This window comes from Capra hircus, chromosome 6 (genome assembly GCF_001704415.2).
Source record: "Capra hircus breed San Clemente chromosome 6, ASM170441v1, whole genome shotgun sequence".
NCBI lineage: Eukaryota > Metazoa > Chordata > Mammalia > Artiodactyla > Bovidae > Capra > Capra hircus.
In genome coordinates, this window is record NC_030813.1 from 36,959,440 (window position 1) to 36,986,108 (window position 26,669).

At 37.8% G+C, this 26,669-nt stretch overlaps 1 protein-coding gene across 3 annotated transcripts; it reads left to right on the forward strand.

Annotated features, from left to right (window-relative positions):
- On the forward strand, positions 1,053-25,151 carry PPM1K (protein phosphatase, Mg2+/Mn2+ dependent 1K). 3 transcript variants are annotated; one of them, XR_001295787.2, is made up of 8 exons: positions 1,704-2,020; positions 7,709-8,222; positions 9,363-9,463; positions 16,467-16,632; positions 16,784-16,928; positions 17,923-18,057; positions 21,269-21,482; positions 23,274-25,151. XR_001295787.2 is itself a non-coding variant. In XM_005681445.3 (7 exons), the coding sequence occupies exons 2-7, from the start codon at positions 7,783-7,785 to the stop codon at positions 21,398-21,400; spliced, it is 1,119 nt and encodes a 372-aa protein (XP_005681502.1). In that variant the 5' UTR covers positions 1,053-1,255; positions 7,709-7,782; the 3' UTR covers positions 21,401-25,149. The 3 variants fall into 3 exon arrangements, 2 of the variants coding, with proteins under 2 accessions (XP_005681502.1, XP_013820001.2); XM_005681445.3 differs by lacking the exon at positions 1,704-2,020 and adding an exon at positions 1,053-1,255 and having other exon boundaries at positions 21,269-25,149; XM_013964547.2 differs by having other exon boundaries at positions 21,269-25,151.

The window sequence follows — 26,669 nt, forward strand, 5'->3', positions numbered from 1 at the left end:
CCATCATGCTGCTCTCGCTCTCCCTCTAAACTAGAGCCACACCGGCCTTCTTTCTGTTCTCCCAAAATGTCAAGCTGTCCCACCTCAGGACGTTTGCTCTGCATCTTCTCTGCCCAGAGCAGTCATCTTTTTCCAGGTTCCATGGCTGACTGATCTTCTCACTCTTCCTTTAAATGTAATAAAGTTCTTACTCCCTCCCTATCTAACTTCACCCTCCAATTATTCTCTATACCCACACCTTGTCTATTTCATTCCTTGTGATGATTTGTTATTATTTTATTGGCTTATTTACCTGTTTGTCTTCTCCCTCTTCCTCCTCAGTTAGACTGGCAGCTTTATGAAGGCGACTATCATGTCTATTTGCTTCAAGATTATATCCCAGTGCCAGGTATTCAAAAGGTCCTCCCTAAACAAATATCAATGCCTATACTTGTCAAATGAAAGAATCAACATTCTCAATGAGAATTTCCTGGCGGTTCAGTGGTTAGGACTCTCCGACAGGGGTTCCATCCCTGGTCAGGGAACCAAGATCCCACAACCTGTGGGGCGCCGCCGAAAAAAAAGTAAAAAACCCAAAAAACATTCTAAAGGGATCAAGAGATGCCTGCCTGCTCAGTCAGGAAGAACGATGTACTGTGAATGTTTCAGAGAATAGCAATGAAACCTGATGCCTTTCAATACCTTTGCCCTGCAAAGTGCTAAGTGCTGGCTTTCCGTTCTCGCTCCTAGTTGTTACAACTACCGCTCCATTGCCCCAGGCGACACAACACCACCTCTCTTCAATCCTCTGGCGAGGTACCAAATTTCTCTTCCACTGCCGAGGCGTTCCCTCGTTGGTTTGCGCGCCATGGCCTTCGAGAGGGCGGACATCTCCATAAGCCACGACTGGCCCAAGTCGACGTCGCTCTGCTGTGAGCTACTGAAAGTCAGCCAAGCCAAACTGATCTCGCGGGGAGGCACGGTCCTGTCGGAACCTGTGATTGGCTGCGACTAAGGGCCGGGCCGCGGGCGCGCCGCCTCGTGAAGCGTGGGTTGGTTGGAGCTGCCGTCAGTCAGCGGGAACAGACTTCCCCTCTATCTGACCTACTGCGGGCGAAAAAGTCTCAAGAATTTCCAGCAGATTGAGCCAGTGGCTGTTCTAACTGCTTGCTTCAGAGATTGAAAACATCGGAGAAGGCAGTCTTATTTACAGAAAACTCCTCTTCCGCCCTCCATTAGCTAATTGAACATTTTCCAGGGATATTGCCATCACGAGGTAAGAGCTTGGAGAGTGCACTTCATTTATGTTAACCGTTTATAATATTATTTACAGGAGGGGGCACGTCCCATTGCTCCCCATCTGCGGAATGGAGAGTAAACGGATTCCCCAGGGAGAGGAGGGGAAATATCGGTTTAATTTCTCCAGCCCCTTCAGTGCATGCCCAGCGGTCACTGTCTGGGTTCGCTGTGCGCAGCTTTCTTCCGTCTCGAGGTCTGGAGCAGCATGTCGGGGCGGGGCCCACCTCGGCTGAGCCACCCGCTGCTGGCATTTTTTGCGGAGATTTTACGTTCCGCCTGAACTTGGCCGGAAGGCTGGAGGCTCTTGCCCGTGAATGTGCTGGACCGGGATGGAAGGAGGGAATGGAACTTGGAAGGAACGACGGCTGGCGTGCTGCAGTCCATTGGGTCGCAGTGTCAGACACGACTGAGCGACTGAATTGAACTGATGGAGGGGAGGAAGGGGCTCCCAGCCCACGCTTTCCTTCAGCGAAGCCTCGAGTCGCGGGCTGGAGGATGCTGCGAGCGTCAGCGCCTCCTCGCCGCTGCAGCACGGGTCGGGCTGAGGGAGACGTGGCGACACCCGGAATCTGTACGCAGCGAGGGTGGTTGAGAGGCGGAGACCGGGCGGCGGAAAGTGCTGGAGGGAACCCAGCCATCAGTGGCTGCGCCTGCCTGAGGGTGTGCTTCCTGCCTTGTTTCGCCCTGGTCATGCATCTGTCACGGCCAGCCAGCCAAGCCCAGGATCCCAAACTGTCCAAGGGTGAGCTTTTCAGGGGATCGGAGCAGAGAAAGATGCAGAGCCCTGGTTGGTGTCGATCTGAGGACGTGGGTTTTGCTTTGCCAAAAGAGCGCTGTAATCTCAAGGCCTTCTGGCCCTTGATGTCTTTTTTTTAGCAGCCACTGTCTGTAGATTAGAGATTTCACGGGAGATGACAAAGGCGAGACTCCGGGTGGCACTAGCCAGGGAATTTGGAGTATCTAAAGCTCCACCGGCCTTTCTGAGCTTCAGTCTGGAAATGTGCAGCAAGGCCTCTTCAGTCTTTTGCATCCCCTTTGCCTGTGCGGAGGAAAGAATGAGGTTGTCCGCGGTTTCAGAATGATTAATTAAGGTGACAGATTATAATGGTCTTGAAAGATAACAGTGGCGTCTTAGCCTAGGAAAAAAAATATTCCACTGTGTAATAAAATACATCAGTTATAATTTTTCAAGATTTTTTTTCTTGCAACCTTGCTGCTGCTGCTGCTGCTAAGTCGCTTCAGTCGTGTCCGACTCTGTGCGACCCCATAGACGGCAGCCCTCCAGGCTCCCCCGTCCCTGGGATTCTCCAGGCAAGAAATACTGGAGTGGGTTGCCATTTCCTTCTCCAATGCATGAAAGTGAAAAGTGAAAGTGAAGTTGCTCAGTCGTGTCTGACTCTTGGCGACCCCATGGACTGCAGCCCACCAGGCTCCTCCATCCATGGGATTTTCCAGGCAAGAGTACTGGAGTGGGGTGCCATTGCCTTGCAACCTTAGTCACTTTCTATTGACCACCAACTCAAGCACCTACTTGACTGGAGTCTTAAGAGGAAGAGGGGAAAGATGTTAGTGATGTAGCATAGAATATAAAGGAAAATTCTCCTTTTTTTAAAAAAAAGACTAAATTTACTGAAAATTTAAGGTATAGATATCAACACTGTATTAGGTACTATAGAGGAAATGAAAAATACACACCTTATACTTGGTTGTTCTGGAAAATTCTTCTTAAATGAGGTTTGGAACATGGTTCTGTGAGTTGTATCCATGTTAACTGAAATGTTTTTAAAAATATTTATGGAATTAGAATAATGAATACTTTTCATTGCTCCCTTGTTCTTTTCTCTGTTTGCACATCTAAACATATGTTCAGGTCAAACATAAGGGGAGTCATTCGGGGTTTCTCTTGCTGGTTTTGTTTTCTCCTTCATTTAGACTAGTACATTTTCTTTCCCTTCCTCCTAGCAGGGTACTGATAAAGAGGATACTGGAGTCCAGAGCTTTCCATAATATTTGAATTTATTGGGATAAATTGGTTGTTTTTTTTGTAGAGTCATTAAAGAAACATTTTAAGAATATTAAAATTACCTGTGTTTCCATTGTGGAAATTATTGATAATGAAGATACCTGAGTGCCACTTTATAATCGGCAGATATGAATATGTCCTTAAACATTTTTGCTAGAAATATAAACCTAAGCAGGTTTGAGCAGTACTGATCCTTAGAACTCCTGAGTAATTTTGGCATGTGCTTAACATGACATCAATAAACTGCCCTTTTGACCTGCTTTCAGCAGTCAAGAGCAGTTTAACTCAAATCCCAAGTGCACCCTCCTGCCAGGGACCATGAGTGCCTCCCTATTCCAAAAATACATTTAGCCAGCTCTGAGGTATTTAAATCATTGCAGGATTATAAAATTGGAGGAAGATGAAAGTATAAAATTGGCATAGCAGTCTTGTAGTGGTATATGTGGCTTTTCTTCACCACTCAGTTCAGTTCAGTTCAGTCGCTCAGTCGTGTCCGACTCTTTGCGACCCCATGAATTGCAGCACGCCAGGCCGCCCTGTCCATCACCAACTCCAGTTTACCCAAACTCATGTCCATTGAGTTGGTGATACCATCCAGCCATCTCATCCTCTGTTGTCCCCTTCTCCTCCTGCCCCCAATCGCTCCCAGCATCAGGGTCTTTTCCAATGAGTCAACTCTTTGCATGAGGTGGCCAAAGTATTGGAGTTTCAGCTTCAGCATCAGTCCTTCCAATGAACACTCAGGACTGATCTTTAGGATGGACTGGTTGGATTTCCTACCGCTATTATTTTTAAACGAAGTATATACCTCAGAAGTTTACCAAATGCATTTCCTACACTCTGGCTGTGGCTTTTTAACCAGCACTCTTTTGTGGAATCTCAATGTCTGCTCTTGTGGACTCTCAACTTATTTCATTTAACTCTCTTTTCTGAGAATCCCCCCTCCTAGTCAATATTATTAAATCAGGAGTCAACTTTGTTCAATAGAGTTTTGTGTCAGAATCTGATACTTTAATCAGATTAACCAAAGCATTGATTCAGAGGAAGATGAAGGCCTGGTCAGACAAATGAATGTGAAAAAGGAAAGTGTTTTTGCTAGTAGAATATGGTGTGCCACGTAATGTGTTCTTGGGCTGTTGGTTCATTTAAATTTTGCTTTGACATTTTGTGTCTTCAAATGGCTTTCAAGCGGAATTACTTGTGCCCTTTGACTCTTTTGGGTTACTTTGACTTTCAAAGATTGTATATAACTGTTAAAAGGAAAATAAACTAGGCTTGATCTCTGATTGAGAGACTGACATAAAGTGTTCCTGAATAAATATTTTTGGCTTGCACAATGACACATGACATGTGACACATGACAATTTTTAATTCCTCAACTGACAATAAAAGATTTTTTAGGTATTTATCAATTTGTTCTCAGCTCTTTCTGTTATAAAGAACACTGATTTTTTTTCAGGCTTTTGTTTTTTTCCCCCACATTATAAATTCTGCCTGCTAATCAGTGTCTAATCATTTCCATGGGCATCTGGAGAGCTAGGGGAGGGGAGTGGCAATAGCGGCTGATTGGTAGTTTGAAGCTCTGAAGGAAACTTCTTGATGTGTAAGTTTAATTCAGAGTTATTAATTAGCTTGGGAACAAAGTCCTCTTTGAACTGTTCCTTGGGAACATGGAGATTAGTATGATGTTGTTATACTGCATTTAGCAAAGGAGATGGAACCACTTCTTTAGATACTCCCTTGCTTGCATAAGTGATGCTGACCTAGTTTGTAAACTGGTGAACTGGTTTATGCTTCATGTATGCTAATAACCGATAATATGCCTTAAAGTAAATATTTTCCTGTGACTATTCTGCTTACTTTCTGAGATGATTGTGCAGATAAGGAATGAGGAAGGAGGCCAAGTTGATGACTGATTTTAGTTTATGTAGGCTTAAAGAAACTGTTCAACCTGCATTTTTCATTCTTAAGTAATGTTTATAGTAGATGCATATTGCCTGATGTGAATTCAGCTCTGTTCATTCGGAGGAGAGAGTCAGAAATGACAAGAGTATCCTAGAAGAGCTGCAGGGAAACTATTCAGTATTTATTAGTTTGTAATTCTAGAACCCTGTTTAAAGTACATGTGTGACTGCAAAATGACCCAAAGCTGAGTATGGTATACATACTTTCAGATTGAAGCCAAAAGAATAATAGTACTTTGCTAATTTCTGGTGTACTCTTCGAATGTGAATGTTTTCTGATAAACATTTAAAGTTTTATTTTTCCTATAATGCAAAGCTGCTTTGTGAATTATCTCCATCAAGAATTAGTACTTAGTTCTCTTACTTGCAAGATGGTATTACACTTAGAAAGTTCTCTACAAGTTCACCTTTATTTGACACAGTTTTTGTTTTTGAATAAAATACAACCTTCAAACAGAACCAAAGGAATAAACTTTTCTTTTTATTTCGGTAATGGAATGCATTGTTTCTCTCTGATACTTGATAAAGAGGTACTGTGTCTCCTCCACCCCCAATAATGCAAAAGTAGTGAGTTTCAGACTTTAATACATGATGTTTGCTTAAAGGCCAAAAAGGAGCAGTCTCCTAAGTCTTTCATGATCTATTAATTATTTGGGAGGCCATCTTCATTCTAAATTCTTAGAGGGCTGCGCTCATATGTCTTCCATTGCTTAGATTTACAAGGGCGTTTTTTGGAACCTCAGCCTTTCCTTCTACTTCTATTTACTTCCTGAAAGGACTAATGGTTCTTCCTATACATAACTAGACTGATTTCCAAAAATTTGTTTGAAAATGATTGTTTAAAATCTGTAATACATTTTCTTATAGATGCACTCAAGCTAGGCTTTGTGTGTGTGTGTGTGTGATTGTGCCTTTTGGGGAGATACAGTTTTTTCAAATTTATTTCTTATAGAGAAATAATTCAAACATACAATTAAGAATAATATAACACCTCTATACCCTCCGCTGGCATTATCAAATCTTGATATTATGCTATTTTTTCAAGTTGGTTTTTAATTCATAAAGTAATAGAATGAAATACTTTGGAGATGAATTTCTGCTTAAACCTTATTTGTATGCAAACTGCTAGCCACACGGGCCTTCCTGCAGGGGTATAGGAATTCCCCCAGCCATACAGCCAGGGGAGGCATTTGGATGAGCCTCAGATGTTAATGTAAATGCATAGCTCGGTAGCTCATAAAAAGACTGCTTGTCATAAATGCAGTTTCCCCTAATCTCTGAGATCACACACAGAATTACTTTTTCTTTGTGCCTCTGGTGGGTGTTTGCATGAGCCAGTTTATATTAACCAGAGTAATAGAATATGTAAAGTTCAATAAGTTGAGAAACCTTAAAACAAACAGAACTGATGTCATAGATTGTATCTGTGCTACTTGGGCACTCTCTGAGTACAGAACTATCATAATGTTAGGTAGTTAGAATAGGAAAAAGGAGTCCAGATTGGCGATGACTAAAAGACAAGGAAGGGGAAAGCCCGGAAAGTAGAATAAAGGGAGGTCCGAGGACCGGAGTGAGGACCTCAGATAGAAAAAACAGCACTCCCGGCTAGCCCAGTTTACACAGGGCAGGCCGAGGGGGAGGAAAAAACATATAAAAAAAGGAGCCTAAAGGGCTGGGGGTCTCTCTCTCTTCTCTTTATGTCTTTTGGGTCGGCATGCCCTCACGCCTCGAGGATGTATTTTCTTTTATTTTCTAAATAAAACTGAGCTATAACACAGAGCTGTAACACTGATCTGTCCGTGAGCTGTAACACTGATCTGTCCCGAGAGCTGAGACATTGTCTATCCAAGGGCTTTAACGTCCGTGGCTTCAAATTTTTGTTGTGATGAGATAGAACCGAGGAAATTACACACTCCCACGACAATAAATATTCTAATAACCAGTTATTTTTTTTCTAATTTCTACTCTTGTAAGAGACTTTGTTATTGTTAATATTTGCTCCACCTTTTCTTCAGAGCAATGAAGTTGATGAAAGAAAGACTATTTATTTACACCTGTTTTCTATATTCTCCCTAATCAAAAGTGCGGGCCTGCCAGAACTGCAGCTCGGCATCACCAAGGAGGTGGTCTAAAATATGGCATCTCAGGCACCACCCGGCAAACTGAATCAGAATCTACATTTTAACAAGATCCCCAGGTGATTGTAGGTTAAAGCTGGAGAAGCGCCTGTTCTATGTGATCTGTGCACACTGTCAAATTTTTATAAAAGTTAAACACTGTGAGTGGGTGGGGTAGGTAAATCGATTCATTTTTGAACCACTATTCTCAGGAGTAGGCTGTTAAGTGCCACTTTCTTTACAGACTTCATTCTTGATAATATCTAATGATATATCAGTTGTATTTCAAATTACTGATGGAGTGTTCTGTCTCTTTCTCTACTCAGTTGCATCATTTTTCTGGAAGGCATCCCATTATTGTTCCATTGACCTTTCTCTCATTCCCGAGCCCTCTGGAGTTATGTCAACAGCTGCCTTACTTACTTTGGTAAGAAGTGGTGGGAACCAGGTGAGGAGGAGAGTGCTGCTCAGAGCCCGCGGTCTGCAGGATGACAGGTGGGTGACGCCCACGTGCCACAGCTCCACTTCAGAGCCGAGATGGTCTCGCTTTGATTCTGATGGTAGTGGCCGACCAGCCACCTGGGATAATTTTGGCATCTGGGATAACCGCCTGGAGGAGCCAATTCTGCTGCCCCCCAGCATTAAGTATGGCAAGCCAATTCCCAAAGTCAGCTTGCAGAACGTGGGCAGCGCATCGCAGATTGGCAAACGGAAAGAGAATGAAGACCGGTTTGGCTTTGCTCAGCTGACCAATGAGATCCTGTACTTTGCGGTGTACGATGGCCACGGTGGACCTGCAGCGGCCGATTTCTGTCACACCCACATGGAGAAATGCATCCTGTACGTACAGTGATACAATGATTTTCACTCTTTGCAGTTTGCCTTTTCCTTCCTGTTCGAACTTTCACCTTTTGGCTGAGACGGCCACTGTTAAGGTAGTTATTTGACTGCTTTCATACTATGGTTTTATGAACAAGCAGGAGCTCAAGCGTGGCATAAAGTGCTGATGAGTATTACCATTTCAGAAATGTGTCTGTTTTAACCTCTCTCTTGGTGAGAGCATTGACCAGAATCTACAGCACTTGTGATCATTTCAAGGGAATTCACATAATAAAGTACATGATCTCATGTACTGTGAGAATCTGTGAGAAGCACTCCTCTCTGTGCATGGTGCTTAGTGCTTCAATAAATAGTAATTATTTTTTCAAGTGGTATGAATAGCTTTGAATACTTGTTGAAAATAGCTTTAGATGATTGGCAAAAACATGGGGAAAATGCTTTTAATGAGGGTGTTTTGGAGCTCTTTAAAAAGTTTATTTACTGCAGTCAATATTTACATATTTTTGAGGATCACACTACTTCTAGAATTAAAAGAGGGGGAAAACATGTAAGAGTTATGACCATGTGACTGTTCTTCCCAAGCAGTTATTCATACTGTTCATCAATTGATTTATGTATATCTTGCCTTACTCCACAAAGGAATTCAGTGGCTTAATTAAATATAAAGGAATTCTTGACCTCTCAGGATTGTGATGGTGAGGATTAATCTTTAGACTGGAGACTTAGGCTTTTATTTTATTGTTTTTAGAACTTATCTCTGGGCCTAATTCTTTCTTAATTTGATTTATTAATATGTGGATCTTAAGCATCTGAAGATGCTTTCCCAGGTGGCTCTAGTGGTAAAGAACCCACCTGCCAATGCAGGAGACTTAAGAGATGTGGGTTAGATTCCTGGGTCAGGAAGATTCCCTGGAGGAGGAAATGGCAACCCGTTCCAGTATTCTTACTTGGAGAATCCTCTGAACAGAGGAGCCTGGTGGGCTTTGGTCCATATAGTTGCAAAGACTCCGACAGGCAAGCGTCTGAAGGGCAAACCTTGGAAGTCCATTGTATGGAATGACTCTGCTAGCTGGAGGGACAAAGAGGAAGGTGGGAAACCTACTGTAAAGTGATTGGCCTCTTTTTTTTCTCTCCCTGAAGGGATTTGCTTCCTAAGGAGGAGAACTTGGAAACTGTGTTGACCTTGGCTTTTCTTGAAATAGATAAAACCTTTGCAAGGCACGCCCACCTATCTGCTGATGGTAAGTAAAACAATCTCATTCCTTAAAGTCCTGGGGAATTTGGGGTAAGAAGGAAACAATTTAAGCCTTTCAGGGGTGGGAATTTTAATATTTATTGTAAGGATGCTTACATTGAAAATGACTTTTTAAATAATCATTTTAAATGTTATTTGGAATCCAAACTAAGGGTAGTATCTCACATTTAAATGAAACATATTAGAGGTTGTTTTAGAAATTGAAGCTCCAAAATAGATCTGATGTTGAATTTTGATTTTAAAAAGATTAAACATTAAAAAAAAATCTGTTTGATTGTTCATTTTATGAACAAGAAGCATGCACGAGAGGGTTTTTTGTTTTTTAGAGGAATCTGATGAACGACTATTGAAATTTGCTAAAGTGTAATCTCAGAGAGTAGTAGTCCAGACAAAAAAATTGCTGATTGGTCCTCAAAAGGACAATGGTTAATATGCACTACTTTGTGAAATTAGAAGGAAGATATTTTTTCTTCCACTTCTTAAAGTAGCTTGATCTTGCAGCTTTCCTATGGTAACTAGTTGACATTTTTGTTTTTATTTGTTAAACACAAGACTATAACAGCTGAATTTTAGAATTTGTATACTGGATGTCCTTATATTTTGAAAGAAAAATGTCTCTGATTTTGACTAAATTTATTAAAACCATTTCACAAAAATGTAGCTAATGTTTTCTAGTTAACTGGCCCCCAAATTTATTGCTCATAATATTTGAATGCTTCTACAGCAAACCATTAAAATGTGTGCATATAGACCTCATAACTGATTTTAAAATGAATCATGCAATAATATTCATCTGTCTTTTGTTCATCCTCTTGTTTAAAGAAGGTCAAAGCTCACCACAGCAATGTTATCTTTGTAATTTTCAGTTGGAGTGTGTAGGGCTGGAAGTTCTCCCCATTTTACAGTTAAGGAACTGAAACTCAGAGAGAGATAAAAGGTCAGTTGGAGAGTTAGGGCTGAGATTTTCCTGGCACCCACCGTGGCCTCTCTCATGGGCATATTTAATGTGAATATTAGGATGACTCTGGGATGGCTTCATTTGCCATCTTAAGATACTTTCCTCCTCTTTTTCAAGACCTTTATCACTGTCATAATTCTTCAAAAAGCTTTAGAGTCCACTCTTAGTGTTCAGGATTTAATTTTCTCATTTGTAGATTACTTAGGTCCATTTTCTTTTTTTCCTTTGGACCTTTTTCCCCTTTCAACTGGCTCCTGAGCTTGTGAGAATAAGAGGTGAGAGAGGGTAGGTTTTAGAATAAGATTCTGTTCTTGTTCCTAATGGGTAAAACATACGAAGGTGAAGAGGACATTAAAACACTTTTTTATAGTTTTATTTTCATAACTCTGAATATTCGTATGCTCTTATTTCATTTATAAGCAGGTCGGCTGTATCTCACACCATGAAGTTTATCGGCTGTAGTGCAGGTGGTGTGCCCCAGCTGTTGTGTAAACAGGTAGAGCTCACTGGGCAAGGTTTTCAGAAAGGACTGTTCAAGTGTATCTTGGAAATGTGGCCAACAATAAAAAACCATTAACCTTTCATGGGTGTAGTCAGCCCTTTTGTGTGATCTAATTGATCAAAATGCTTAAAACATTGATAGATTTGGTATAAAATGTGACAGGACTCCTTTCATTTATGAAATAATAAATTACAGTTAAAGGGAATTTTGAATTTAGGGAGAGAATTGATCTAACTTGCTATCTTAAAAGAAATTTTCTACAGATACCTTTCTCATATCAATTTAGTTGTGCAAAGGGATGAATAAAATAGTTCATTTCTAATAATTAAATGAAAATGTATTCGTTTAAACTTAGTTCCTCTGTCATAATTTTTGAGTTAATGATCTCAGAACTTTCATAAGATATTCTAAAGTTTGTTTTTCATGTAATGGCAATTTGCTTACAAGTATAATGGAGCATGACAGAAGGCTGGTTAGCGTATTACTGAAAGAAAAAGAAAGGATCTATTATGACATTGTCCTTGAATCTTATTTTGGATGTATTCTTATAGGTCAGTCAGTCTCTATGGTTTTTGGTTTTTAAATAAGTATTTTGAGAACAATTTTGAAATTTGTTCTTAATCAGTTGCCAGGCTTTCAAAGATTTCAAAAATTGGCTTTTGATATTTGGGGCTTATTTTATCAAATATACTAAACTTTTCAATTTGTGGATTTAAAAAGAACGTATACCACTTCAGAATTATTAGTTAAATTAAAAAATTTTTTTTTTACTTTTTAGTAGAACTGAAGCAGTATCAGTATTATAAGAGTAGATAATATTCTTTTTGGCACAGCTGTGGGTAGGACCAGTGCTAGTTAAATAAAATTGTGAAGTACAGTTTGCCCTCTCCAATTTCTTTCACCTTTTCATTTAGCATCAGCTCCACTTGTCCTCACTGAACCCTTTCTGTGAGCAGCTTGAGGGTAGGGACCATGGCTTATTCATTTTTGAATTTCTAGTGTTCAACATCCTGCATAGAGTCTGAAAAGTACTCAATAATTATTTGGACTAAACTGATCTCCATTGCTTACTCTTTATCACCAAAGTAATTATAACTTATAACTTGACTGTCCTACAGCCAATTTAACTAAATTATTTAATGTGTATATTTTTATGTGTTACCACTTCGGGGGGGATTTGAACTTTGAGTAAGGAAAGCTGAAAAGAGATTGGTTTAACCTCAGGAATCACTAATGAATCACTCATGAATCATTAATGGTGGAATTTCAGGTAGGGAGGAGTGCCCCATATCATACTATTAGCTTTCTCAAAAGAAAGCGAAAATAATAAGGTGAAAATAAAACATACTCATCTTTTTAAGACTCTCATCTAAAGCTGTCATATCTGCATAAAATACTTCAAGCTTTCTCATTAGCATTTAAAATATTTATTATTTAAGTTTTAAATGAGGGTAGTTTGAGGAGAATAAAATCAGAATACCGTTTATCAAGAAATAGCCCTTAAGAAATTGCTGGCTATCTTTATTGATTTGTTGTGGATACATTTTGAACTTACCCTTATTTACAAATAGCTAATTTCATCATCATCTTTGAATATTTTGTATTCATTTTATACCAGTCATGTGTATTTTTACAACTAATGAAATCAGCCAGTAAGTTCAAATGGTGTCTGCCCATTAGTTTATTGTTTAATGGACAAACTGTCACTTAAACCAGATGGTAGAAAACTTAGATGATATCCTATATATCCGATAAACTCTTCAAAGTGTTTCTAGATTACTTAAGATTTGAAAGCAACAAAGCTCCCCAAGAGACAAATGGATCAAAGAGAGAAGATGCTCTGACGTTCAGAGTGGGAGACGTTGGTGGCAGTATTGTGAGTCTTGTTGGAAACTTCCCTGCTCTTCGTATTATTTGATCTCTTATGGAAGAATTAAACTAAAAAATAACCAGTATGAGAAATGCAGTGTGTTTGATTACCCTTGTTATGTTGGAGGCAGCCAAAAGCAAAAAATAGGGATGGCATTGGAGAGATACTCTTATTGTGCTGTTACTGCTTCAGCTTGTTCCTCTGATTTAGTGTTTATGATTCATTCATGTCTAGAACATCATTTTGGTAAACATTGAAACTGTATTTGTTTATCCGTATTGTTGACACAGTTGAATAATTTCTGGGTGGGGGAGGTTATACTTAGAAAAGTACAGCCTGATTCTTTATGTTGCCATTCAAAATCTTAATCATTTTTTCTTTTGATATATTGACCTGCAACACTAGGGGAAAGAGAGAGCTGCGTAAACTCCCATTTTATGAATTACATAAAATTGTAAACACTTTTTAGCACTCAAGAGCCTTACTAGCTTTTATTTAAACAATTAAATTAATCATTCTATTCAGGAAATACCATCTAGATCCTAAAATCCCAGCATTTACCATTAACAAATAAGCTACTCCTTGTATCTGGTATAGGAGGTGCTTTGATTCCTTTTGATTTATATTTTAATCCTAGCAATTTGGTAGTATACTGTAGTTTACATCCTCTCTGGTACGCTTGTCAGATACAAATTATTCAGTGCTCTACCCGTGAATTTCCCTTTTGTTACTGGGACAATTCTGATGTTGATACCAAACAAATTTACAGTGTATTTTTTTCAGCGCAGTAAAGGTACTGATTTACTCTTCAAGACTAATTAGCTGAGTCTGTGTGTATGTCACCACATATATGTCTTGGTGCACATACATTTGTATATGGGCTTTCCTACCTTGGGAAGACACAAAACTAAGAAGTGTTATTCTATGATGAAGAAAACAGACTCAACTACAAAATACCATCAACTTGGTCAAACTGAGTTTTGGAATCATTGACTTGGCATCTCCTGGAATATTATGTAATTTGCTACTGAAAATTTCACCAAAATAAAAACCCTTCCCCTTATTTTGCAGCTCTTTCTCTACCCTCCCCTGTGTTGCAGGTTTGTAATGTTTGAGCACAATTCCTGGGTGAATTTCCTATTTGCCTCTGTGCGTGTTATTTGTGGCAGAGAACTGTGCCTGGTCAGCAGCTCTAGACCTGGAGCCCGTGGACACTATATGCTGGGCTTCAGTGGAAAGAGAGATCTGCTTAATTTTGTCCCAGGTGAAGGAGTCCAGCGGTTCCTAGCCTGGACTACTGGAAGGTTCCCACATCCTCTTTGTCCCATTAGTTGAGATGACTTGCAGTAGAAAATGTCCAGTGAGTGTTAAGAACTTATTGAAAGATGTCTTAGTTTTATAATTTTATTGTTAAGGAAAAAAGTGAGAATTTTTACTCCCATGTTAAACGTTAAATGAAACTAAATGCTGATTTAATATTTATATTCTTAGATGCTTAGCAAATCAGAATCAACTGTTTAGAAAACTTTCCCATAAATCCTGGGATTTTGGAACTGTGAAGCTGGGTTGGTTAAAAACTCAAACTCTTTTAAATATCTAGGTGGCAGAACCATGGATTATAATCCTAAATGGCTAAATTTGAAGTTTTTCATTTATGAAGTATTAACTGTTTTGGGGCTTCCCTGGTGGCTCAGAGGTTAAAGCGTCTGCCTCCAATGCGGGAGACCCGGGTTCGATCCTTGGGTCGGGAAGATCCCCTGGAGAAGGAAATGGCAATCCACTCTGGGACTATTGCCTGGAGAATCCCATGGACGGAGAAGCCTAGTAGGTTACAGTCCACGGGGTCGCAGAGTCGGACACGACTGAGCAACTTCACTTCACCTTAGGTAGCCAATTAAAAAAGCTGCCCCTTACATTTTAAACAAAGGAGAGGAACATTAAACTCCCTGGACAAGTAGCATCTAAGTAAATGCCTATGTTTTCTTACCAGGCTCTTCTAATCATTTGAAAAGATTACAGTGGTTCAATTGTAAAGATTCAGTTATACAATGTTTTATGAAACTCACAACCTAACGTTTGTAATATAAACATCACTGATACTTATACTGAAACTTTTGTGTTGTACAATGACAATATATAATCTACTTTACTATTGCCACAGTGATATTACTTTGGCACAGCAGTTCCAAAATCAAGAGATAAATGGGAAGATAGTGCAACTATAAATGCTACTTCTCAGTAAATTCAGCATGAATATAGGAGATTAAGCAGGGTTTATTCATTTTTTTCCCCATTTTACTTTTCTAATTAAAGCAGGCATTTTAATACATTGATTGGAAAATATATACATATTTATCTTTCCAAATGCATTACTGCAGTTTTAAAAATTGTCTTAGAAAAAAATTGCAAAGACTGAGCCTCAATCAGTCAATAGCATTTCATTTTACTTAACTCTGCCTTTGAAGTCAAAATCATCTTTAGATGATCACCTGAATATTTTACTTAGATGCTTTAAAGAATTAACCATGTTATTGAAGATAATACCTGCTTTAACTGTTATCTTTTTAGATTTTTCCAATTTGCTTTACTTTTTAGTCTACTTCCACAGTATTCTCTTTGACAAGGCTCAATGCACCCTCAAAAATTTCAACAAACAGTGAAGAACTTAGGGAGACAATTTAGAATAAACTAAAGAAAGATGCAAAAATGCACTTTGAATTGGATGAAGGAAACCGCGATGACTTCAGGCCAAGCTACATATAATTTTGTTATTGGTCAAGGGAAATTAACATTCTTGGAATGCTCTGGGCCCAGGCTGTGACCACAGGAGCAGCACTTGGCAGTACTTTCCTGCATTTGGGAATAGACTGATTGTTTCAGATCCTGCTGGAACCAGAAGTGTGAACTATACCAAGTTTATGGGAAACTAGAATGAATTTCATTCCCTGCCCTCCAGATTTTCTCCTAATACAATGATGGCTGTAACTTTGTTTTACATCTGGGGAGGACAAAGATAATCAAGGAAAGAATGCGAACCTTTAACCATTTTAGGATTTCTTTTTTTGTTTTGCTGAAGATTTGTAAAATTAAAGCAGTTATAGAAGGAAAGAATATAAAATACAATTCTTAAAGAGCCAGTGAAACACTTGACATATCTTGCTTAGCCTATTAATTGATAATACTTTCATAGGATGGGAGTAAGAAATGGAAGAAAAATATTGAGTGTGTAGATTACAGAAAAGTTGGCTTGCCTGAATGGGCGCTGTAGTAAATCACTCTGCCTTATTAGCCAGTCTAATTAAAATGTATTACTTTTAATCCTGACACCTGATGTACACACAGGGATGTCAGAATGATGAATTCAAGTGAGTTCTACTTTATATAAACAGAAGCCATTTGGAGATAGTGATGCATTTTTTTACCAAATTAGGTTAGCAGCTTTTTCTGTTTGCATAGAGCCTTGTTACTGAATTAAATACTTCTTTTTCTGCATGCTCTTACTTCCATAGTTCATTTGCATTTTATTTGCATAGCTCTAGTTAAATTAGAATGATACATTTCAGCATTAGTTTAACATGCCTGTGTTTTATTTTGTAATAAACATTCCAGATCCAATCATTTGATTGTCACTGACTTGTACTCTTCTTCATCATTTGCAGCAACGCTTCTGACCTCTGGGACTACTGCAACAGTAGCCCTATTGAGAGATGGTATTGAACTGGTTATAGCTAGTGTTGGGGACAGCCGAGCTATTTTGTGTAGAAAAGGAAAACCCATGAAGCTGACCATTGACCACACTCCAGAAAGAAAAGACGAGAAAGAAAGGTACCACTTCTGCTAATCGATCTATGAGGATGATATGTATATAGTTCAAAATAGAAATAAAACCTTGCATTTTAAACTGACTTCATGCTTAAGTTTAACCCTTGGTTTTCTGGGTATCACATCATAGTCTTTTTTAACTTTTTTTGACCAGGATTAAGAAATGTGGGGGGTTTGTAGCTTGGAATAGTTTGGGACAGCCTCATGTGAACGGCAGACTTGCAATGACAAGGAGTCTCGGAGATTTGGATCTTAAAACCAGTGGTGTGATAGCAGAACCTGAAACAAAGAGGATTAAGGTAAGAAAAGACTTGCAAACACTTGATACACAGGCAAGGAATGAACACAGGATTGTCTCTGGCTGCAGGCTTTCTTAGAAGCCTTCATTGAAGCCTGTATGACTTCTAAAAAGAAGTGATTAGTGGAAGGAAAGATAAACTTTTCAGACAAAGTAAGATACTTCTTTCCTGGCCTTATGTATGACGAAGTGTTGGCTTTGTTTCATCCTGCTATGGAAATTGCCTGGAAGCCTGGTTTTACTGCCTTTCCTCACCAGCACCTCATCATTTAGCATCACCATCATTTGGAAGCTATCCTGACTTCCCTTTTCCGCCAAGCCAGAGAATCACCCCACCTCTTTTTCAAGGACGTCTTCTGCTTGCTACTAATCATTGTCCCCCTTACACTATACTTTCCCCAGCGTACACCTTAGTGGTGAACTGATACTTTACCTATACAACTCCCAGCCTGCTCTAGTACCTCACACATTATATATAGGGATAGGCTCCCGGTAATGGCAGCAAATGATTGTTAATTTATTGAACAGTTTTATGTCTTATAGGTATCCCACTTATGTTCATTTCATCTAACAAATACTTCTATAGCAGTTTACAATGTGTGGGGCTCTGTTCAAAATAGCCACTCCTATCCCATTTTACACAGAGAAAACAAATCTGAGCATATACAGTTAACTTACCTATGTTTTCCCAGCTGAAAAATAGAGGTGGGCTTCACACCGAGGAGGTCTTAGCCATTACATTAGGCTGCCTCTCAGCATTTAGCTATCTGGCTTCTTCCTCCATGGTGTTACTAAGTAAATGTTAGGTTTGTCCTCCATGATTGATGCTAAATGTTGCTGTTTTTGCCCTAAATGAAGGCCTATTTTCACTCTGTTTATCTGTAAGTTCTGAAACACAGATGACTACTCTGTAAACAGATAAAGTCGCTGAATTATGATGATTATTCTAAGGCCAAGTCTAGTTTGTAATTCTGTACGTTTGGTTCTGATTGCAGTTACATCATGCTGATGACAGCTTCCTGGTCCTCACTACAGATGGAATTAACTTCATGGTGAACAGTCAGGAGATTTGTGACTTTGTCAATCAGTGCCACGATCCCAATGAAGCAGCCCATGCAGTGACTGAACAGGTAACACAGCAGAGCTCCTGCAAGAAAAATCCCAAAGTGGGGAGGAGAGGACAAAGCCAGATGCAGGTCTTGGTGCAGCCAGGAGGGGCTGCCACTGTCTGGAGATTTCTTTGAAATCATGTGTTTTAGCTTTCAGTATTACAGTAAATTTTACACTTGACCCCATAGTATTAACAATTAAAAAATTTTTTTTGCTGGTTCTCCCAAGTAGTTAAGTAAAATTAATCTATCAAGAAAATGAGCTATTTTTATTTTTGGCTTTTTACCATCTTGAAATGTTAGTAACATCAATAGTAAATTATAACAATAGCAAGTACTATGTGACAGACACTTTTCTGTTCATATGTATTTAACTCATGTAATTAACACAGTAACCCTCTGAGACTGGAGCTAGAATTAACTCTTCTTTACAGAGGAGGAGAGCAGAGGCACGGTCACATTCCAGAACTGGGCTTCAAACCCAGATAGCTGAGCTCTCAGTCCAACCACTAGATGATGTGAAACTAGACTGCTCCATGTAAATACCCAATATGAAAACACTGTGGTTAAAAAACATACACTATGGCATAATCAACTTCTTGTTTTTAAAAATGGGTGCATGAAAACAAATACAAAAAAGTATATGGATGAGTGGTGTGTCAGTGTGCCAATTAGAGCTAAAATTTGGAAGCTAGATAATATCCAGCTTAAAAAAATGTAAAATTTCCATGTTTTAATATTCTATTTGGATAGGTAGCTCTTATAAGTTCTAGCCATCACTAATCATTAGAGGCGCACTTTAACTCATACATACAGTTATTTTTGCATTCCCAATTTTTGCATTTGCAATCGGGGAGCCAAATTTGGCCCAAACTTTTAAGTGCTAACATTTGGAATTAAGATATAAGATCTTATTTAAAAAGCATTGTTTACTTGGAAACGGATAATCATGAGTTATTCACTTGGTAACTATATATGCTCATGAAATTAAGAAACAGCCCAATTCTTGTGTATGACCACTTCTTTCTTAATTTCAACCACTTGTCTTAAGATATATATTTTCTAACTTACCAGGGCATACTATCCCTCATCTGAGTACTATTACTTATTTAATACTTACCATAATCAATTAATTTCATTTACATTCACTTTTCCATGTTTTAGAGGGAGCTCTATAATAAACATTCTGTATATATTTGTGCATATCTATTTCCTTTGGATATTACTTAGGTTAAATTCGTCAAAGCAAAATTGTTAGGTAAAAGAATATACAGCATTCTGAAGCTTTTAATAAGCTTGCCAGATTGCCCTCCCAAAATACTGTCCATGTTATACTTTCCACTAGCATGTTTTATAGTTTGTGTTTCTCCAAATTCTTATCATAGGTAATGTCTTGCCAATTTGATAGGTGGAAAAATCAAATTTTAGTGTTTTAAATTTGCACCTTTTTTCTTTGTTAGTAAAGCTAGCCATTTGCACAGGTTTACTAGTCATTTGTATTTCTTGTCTGTATATAGCTTTTCCCCCCATGATCTTATAGGCATGTTTGTCTTCATGGTTATTGTAAGAACTTCCTATATTTTAAGTATATTAGTACTTTGTCTAACATTGCAAATATATATTTTGATCTTCTAATTTGTTTGTAAAACTTAAAAAAAATTTTTTAGAAGGTTTTTATATCATATTTTTATCAGTCCTTTCCTTCTAGTTTTGACCTCAACCTGTGAGGTCTTTTGAAGTACATTTGCTGTTAAATATAATCCCAAGGACTCTTATCTTTTTTTCTCTTTTTAAAATTTATAAAAGTGTGATAACACATTTACAGAAGACTTGGAAAATTCAGAACAAAGTTACATATATATATATATTACAATTATTTTCTCAATTAGATAAATTAAGATTTTTAGTTGGAGTTTCAAAATCAAAGTCTCAAAAATTAATAGAATAAATAGAAAAGTAGAAGGATATAACAGACCTGAAAAGCACCATGAACCAATTCAACATAATTAAGATTAATACAATTTTTACATAACAGCAGGATACAAATTCTATTCAGGTTCCCATAGACTATAAACAGGGAGACACTGGAGATATCCAGAGATGTAAAAACAAGGTACAAAAATTCATGGTCTAAAGGTATTAAAATCATACAGAGTCTGTTCTTTTTTTACTGTGGAATTACACTGACCATATCATTTTCTGTTTGCATTTGTTCCTAAAATTGACTTATAATTCTACTGTAGGAAGTATAGTTCATGCCAATTTTCTATTTTGTATGAACCATAATAAACTATCTTATAGTTTTATATCTTTGTATACTTCCATTTCTTTTTAATTTTTAAAATTTGTTTTTGGCTTCCTTGGGTCTTCTTGCTGCACACACACAGGCTTTCTCTAGTAGTGGTGAGCAGGGCCTATTCTTCATTGTGGTGCATGGGATTTTCACTGGGGTGGCTTCTCTTTTGCAGAGCACAGACTCTAGGTATGCAGGCTTCAATAGTTGCAGCACATAGGCTCAACAGTTGTGGCTCATGGGGTCTAGAACATGGGCTTAATAGTTGTGGCAGATGGACTTAGTTGCTCCATGTTATGTGGAATCTTCCTGGACCAGGGATTGAACCCAGGTCCCATGCATTGGCAGGCAGATTCTTATCCACTGTATCACCAGGGTTATAATTTCTTTAAGCTAAATTCCTAGAAGAATTGCTAGGTAAGAGCTAGCACTCTCTGAATCCTTAAACTTTCATTCAGTTCAGTTCAGTTCAGTCACTCAGTTGTGTCCGACTCTTTGCCACCCCAAGGACTGCAACATGCCAAGCTTCCCTGTCCATCACCAACTCCCGGAGCTTGCTCAGACTCATGTCCACCGAGTCGGTGATGCCATCCAACCATCTCATCTGTGTGTAACCTTGCATTAGTTCCTATGCTAAATGCTTTATGTGTACTTTCTTCTTCAGGAGCTACATATCTCATATCTTATTAGTTCACTGGTACAATTTGCCGAAACTGCTACAATGGTATATACTTTGGGTCGTTAGTTATCCTATCTAAAATTTTAAATCTAAAATTTTAAACTGTGGGCATTGATACCTGGGGAAAGAATCACAAACCACTGTGAAATAACTCGTAACTGTGTGTTAAACCAGTTTGGCCTTCCAGGAAAAGACTGATTTCTTTTTGTGCGGATCCTGATTTCCATTGTTCATTTCTTCCTTCCTGCCGTACCTTGCAGGCAATACAATATGGTACTGAAGATAACACTACTGCAGTAGTAGTGCCTTTTGGTGCCTGGGGAAAATACAAGAACTCTGAAATCACCTTCTCATTCAGCAGAAGCTTTGCCTCTAGTGGACGATGGGCCTGATTGCTTGCTGGGACTTGGAGTTTCTGTGCTACAGTTTTTCACTGAGTGTATCAAGAAACTGATTAGATTTAAAAAGTCAACCGTAAGTGGTGACCCTAGAACTCACTAGACCAGTACATAAATCAACATAAACTTAGTAACCATCTACATAGTAGTTTTTCGTAAGTACCTGTGATATTTATGTTCAGCTAACTGTATATACTCGGCATAAATATGTGGAATTCAGATACTGTGAGTGAGCCTCTGAGTTGAGTGAGCAAATGAAACATAGTTTTGATACATTTGTTGAGTGTTAAATTTCTAATTTTTAAAACTTTTAGGCAGCTGTGAGCTTCTTTTGATCATTTCTAGTCTTCATTCATTTGACCAGGTTCTTGCCTTAAGTTCTTCAAAACTAGTCAATATTTTGATGGCTACTCAATGTGTTATCTGCAAGTGTTTACTATATTTTGTATTCTGCATCACTTGCTGGTGAACTTAACGTATTGTTAAGAAATTAATTCGGCTAACTTAACACTGTTAAAATGTATACATATGTACTACAGTGCACTTACATATTTCAGCTGTGTCACCAGGTCTCTCCTATGTGCTTCAGTCATGCCTGACTCTTTGTGCCCCTGTGGACTGTAGCCCTCCAGTCTCCTCTGTCCATGGGATTCTCCAGGCAAGAATGCTTGACTATGTTGGCATGCCCTCCTCCAGGGGATCTTCCCGACCCAGGGATCGAACCTGTGGCTCCTGCATTGCAGGCAGATTCTTTACCTCTGAGACACCAGGGAAATCCCAGGTCTCTCTTGCCCCCACTCAGTTCATTCCTGTTTTTCTGTAGCTAATATATAGCTGTGACTATTCATTCATATCAGAAAAGAATGTCCAATATAAGAGTTCTTTGGTCAAAGCTATACAAAGTACATCTGATAGTATCAGGTATTTTGTATGAAGTTTCTATTTGTTATCTCTAATCCTAAGTTTTGTGTTTTGTATATAGTCTGTTTATATCACTTTTTGTATACAAGTTGGATAATTTGTCCTTAAAGATAATCCCACATTGACTGCTAATTGCTACAGACATAGCTTAAGGTTTATGTCTTCTTTTTCTCAGACTCATAAGAAAGAATAAATCCTAAAGCATTATCTATTTCAGCTTGCTATGTAATTTAGGGGTATAAAACTATATTTCCATATATCTCTGTGTAAGTTTACTGTTAAAATGTGAATCCCTAAATATGTGTATGGAATTATATCAGCAGTTTATTTCTGCAGACAGTGTAAATTTGTTATATGCAGGTGTATGTACATATGTATATTTTGGACTAATGGAAAATGAAAGGGAACAATCTTTCATAGCTCCTTCACCAGTTAGCTGTAGATTATTGATACATTTATCTCTAACAACTCTTGACAAACTGAGGGAAGTTTTGTAGTGGAGAACCAATGGTTACTGGCAGATAGGTTAAAAATTATTGTAGGAGATATTTTGTGGTTGGTAACTTATGTGGAAAAACCTAGGAACAGAACCAGCATGTTGAAGCTACATTGTTATATGGTAATTTGCATATAAAATAATAGGATGTGAGAAGAATGCTTAAATGTTAAGAAAGATGTGGAGTTTTTGTTGTAGAAACAAAAGAAACACCAAAACTTTAAAGTTGATATAATTTAAACTCTTAGTTTTCCGGTTGATGTTTTTTTCTTCTTTAAGTTTTACTCAAGGCTTATAGAAGGAAGAGGGCACAATATATTCACATTTTCTCACCTTTTGGGGAATGGAAGAAAATAAATCTTGAGCTTTCCTGTCTGTATTAGTTAGGAATTGTCCTTTGGAAAAAAGGGTATGGAAATTTTTCAAGTTTTCTTTTTTTTTTTTTTTAAGGAAATTTGGTAAAAGAAAGGAAAATATTACAAGAAAGAATATGGTCTTCTATTCGTTGCTTGGAAAGTGAGGAACCAAAATGGTCTAAGAAGGCTGGAAAACTTTCTTGCTTTTTCTGTATAGGGTCCTGGGACATAAACATGGAGGCTACATTTAGGAGTATGAAGGGTTTCCAAATTAGGAAGCTAACAGAAACTCTGAAGCACAGGATGACCTCCTAAAAATGTAGGTTTTATTTTTGTTTTGAATTCTTCACTTTGCTATTCCTCTATTTTACTTTAAAAAAACAGGGGTGGAAGTGATGTTGTCAAGTTCAGAGGTCTAAGAGTCACTGATCCATTGGGTGGATTGCCAACTGTGACAAAGAAGAATTTGTAGACTACATAGGCCTTGGTCTGAGGTGGAGTTTGCTCTGATCCACCTGAAAGTTTTTAAAACCTGAAACCAGTCAGCTTTGACTACAGCATAAAAACACACTGATATTTGTTTTTTAAGCCACGATGTTGAAGTACAACTTTTAGATTATTGTAACCCACAAAAGATAAGCATACATGTATTAGGCTTCTAAGTCTATTACTGAAAATTATGCAAATAATGGAACAAAAAGACTGTTCTAAATAGTTTTTTTAGTTATAACTGTGAATTTGCCATGTGGCTATTACCATGTGGGTATCGGTATGGTGTAAATTATATTAATGTAATTAAACTTAAATCAATTGTATTTATGTTTACCTTTCATTTATATGTAGTATATAAATCATCTTTTTAAAATGTGTTGCCAAACTCTATTTGCCATCATTGATTTGGCAAAATATTCTTAAAATCATTGTGATTTTCCACAAGTATAAATTAAGTACCTTATATATTCAAGTGTAAATAGAATCCTGCTTTCTATCAACCATTTGCTACAGACCCTTGTGTTAAGTTCTTCAAAGTTTTATGCATTTTTTTCTAGAGAAAAAAAGAGTTTCGGTGGAATCAGTTTTGAATTTCTATACTCTATAATGGAAACATTTCTCAAGTTCCATTTAAAAAATTACTTACTTTAAAGAATTGTTAGCATGTAATTTAAATAGAAATTATTTTTTCAAAGTTGAATTTTATTTTTTTAATGAATCTTGGCAGAGAATGAGTAGGCCTATGGTAACTTTTCAGTATCAAACAGGATATTTAGTTTCCTTGCAAAGAATGGACAAGGATTAAATTTCATGGTAATATGATAGACAATAAGACAATGCTTCAAGGTGGGGTGAGGGAAGGGATAGTCAAAGTTTAGTATTGAACCCTAAATACAAACACTTACTTGTATTTTCTTTTAGCACTTCATTTGTTCATATACCTGCATCTGTGGAAAGTGACATAAAATCTTGGTTGGGTTACATTTTATTGTATTTACTAGATTGACTTCTCTGGATGAGTTCAACAGAAATAAAAACTCATGTCTTTAGAAGCCAAACTGTGATGGTCTGCCCGTTGCTTTTGGCATCTGGAATGAGACTGCCTGACTCTCTGGCAGCTCCCCTTGGTTGTTAGATTGTTGAAACGGCCCACTGATGGTCCTATTGAGCGTTCCAGGCTGTGAAATCATCATGTTGTTCCATCTCCAAGAATGACTCATCCTTCACTGGATTCCTGTATAGAATTTAACACCTTGCTGTGTCCCAAATTAAGTTCTGCCAAAGTGCTCTTGTGTACATTGGTTTTATAATTTACTAAAGTACTAATTGGGTGTATAGCACTTCTGTAGTATGTTGATATAATTGCTGCTTTGACCATTGTTTTGAAAGTATGAATTATAATGACTGTAAGCATACTAAAATCACATAACAGTGTTTAAAACCTTTAAATAAAGTACATGCATTAAACACTTTTAAAATCCAACTGTGTTTGTTTGGCATCCACACACTCCAATATATTATGTGGCCTTGTGAACACTGATACAAAGCAGTCAATGAATGATTGGGAAATTTTTTAGCAGCGAAATTCTGCCTGTTTGCAAAATTAACATGAGAATCTTGGAAAATATTATATATACTTATTTATTCAAATCTTTTTGATTTAAAACAAGATTTGTCTCTTGCATTTCCCTCATCCAAAATATTTGTTGGTACATCAGAAGAAAATGGTTGTGAAGATTTCTATAGTATTTTGCCTGTGGTATATTTCACTGCAGCATCTCCATGTATTAAAAATGAGAACAAATATTCAGTGGAAATTCCACAAGTAAGCAAGTTTTAATGTCCTCATTGATTGAATAAAATGTCATGTTGCAGTCTTTTGTCACAAGGATCTCTTCTAGAGTATGCTCTGAAGGTAACTTGGTAAACCCCATGGTAGCAGAGATCTATTTTGTTTTGTTGAAACTCCTGACCAAGAACTTTTTATAACGAGGATAAAATGTTTGTTGAATCATTAATGTTTATTGAATAAGTGAATTCATTTCATTAATTAATGCATTGAATTACACTTTCATTAATTTTATGTTAGTGGGGAAATGGGCATTAGCTATTTTAAATATTAAGCCATACATATTATTTAATGGTGAATGAATAGTATTTAACTTCTTTCCATGTTTCCTTAGCCTATGTCAGTTTTTCCTTGTAAAGGATGTTAGTATAAGTATGGTACAGAATTTTGTTCTGAACAAAACCTAAGGAGCAGTGCTGTATGGATGACTATAACCTTACTTCTTTAAAAAGCTGAGAAAGGGAAATGATTATTAAGGATTTCTGTGCTATTTTCTTTTACATATATTATCTCTTTTTTTTTTAAATTTGCATTTTTTGCTGCAGTGTGGTACATGCAGGATCTTAGTTCCCTGACCAGAGATCAAACCTGCACCCCTGCAGTTAAAGTGCAGAATCTTAATCTCTGGACTGCCAAGGAAATCCCTCTATTACTTGATTTAATCTTTTTTGGGGGGTGGAATGGGGAGAATATTTGTGAATAGTACAGTGTAGGTGTTAAGAATATGGTCCCTAGGGTAAGAAAGACTTGGTTTTGATCATTTAATCTTAAAATCTATTCAAGGAAGCCTTTCTAAGGATCATTTTTATAGACGAGGAAATGGAGCCTTTAAGTAGTTAATAACAGCAAGATCTAATCCAGATGCTTTTGACTTTAGAGTCTTTCTTCTATCTTACCATACCTCCCTAATAAAAAAAGCGAAACTAATTCACTGCTATCAAACATATTAACATTCACCTGCAGAAGGCTTTCTGGTGGATGTGAAAAAGTCATCAGGACATGATCCAGAAACTGAAGTGGATGAATGAACATAACAGAGACAGTAACTGAGCATTTGTTACCAAAGACTAGGGTAGAGAACTAAATTATGTCCAAGCCAAAGGAGTACAACCGGGGACCAAATGAGTGAATGCACAGAATAATGCTTTA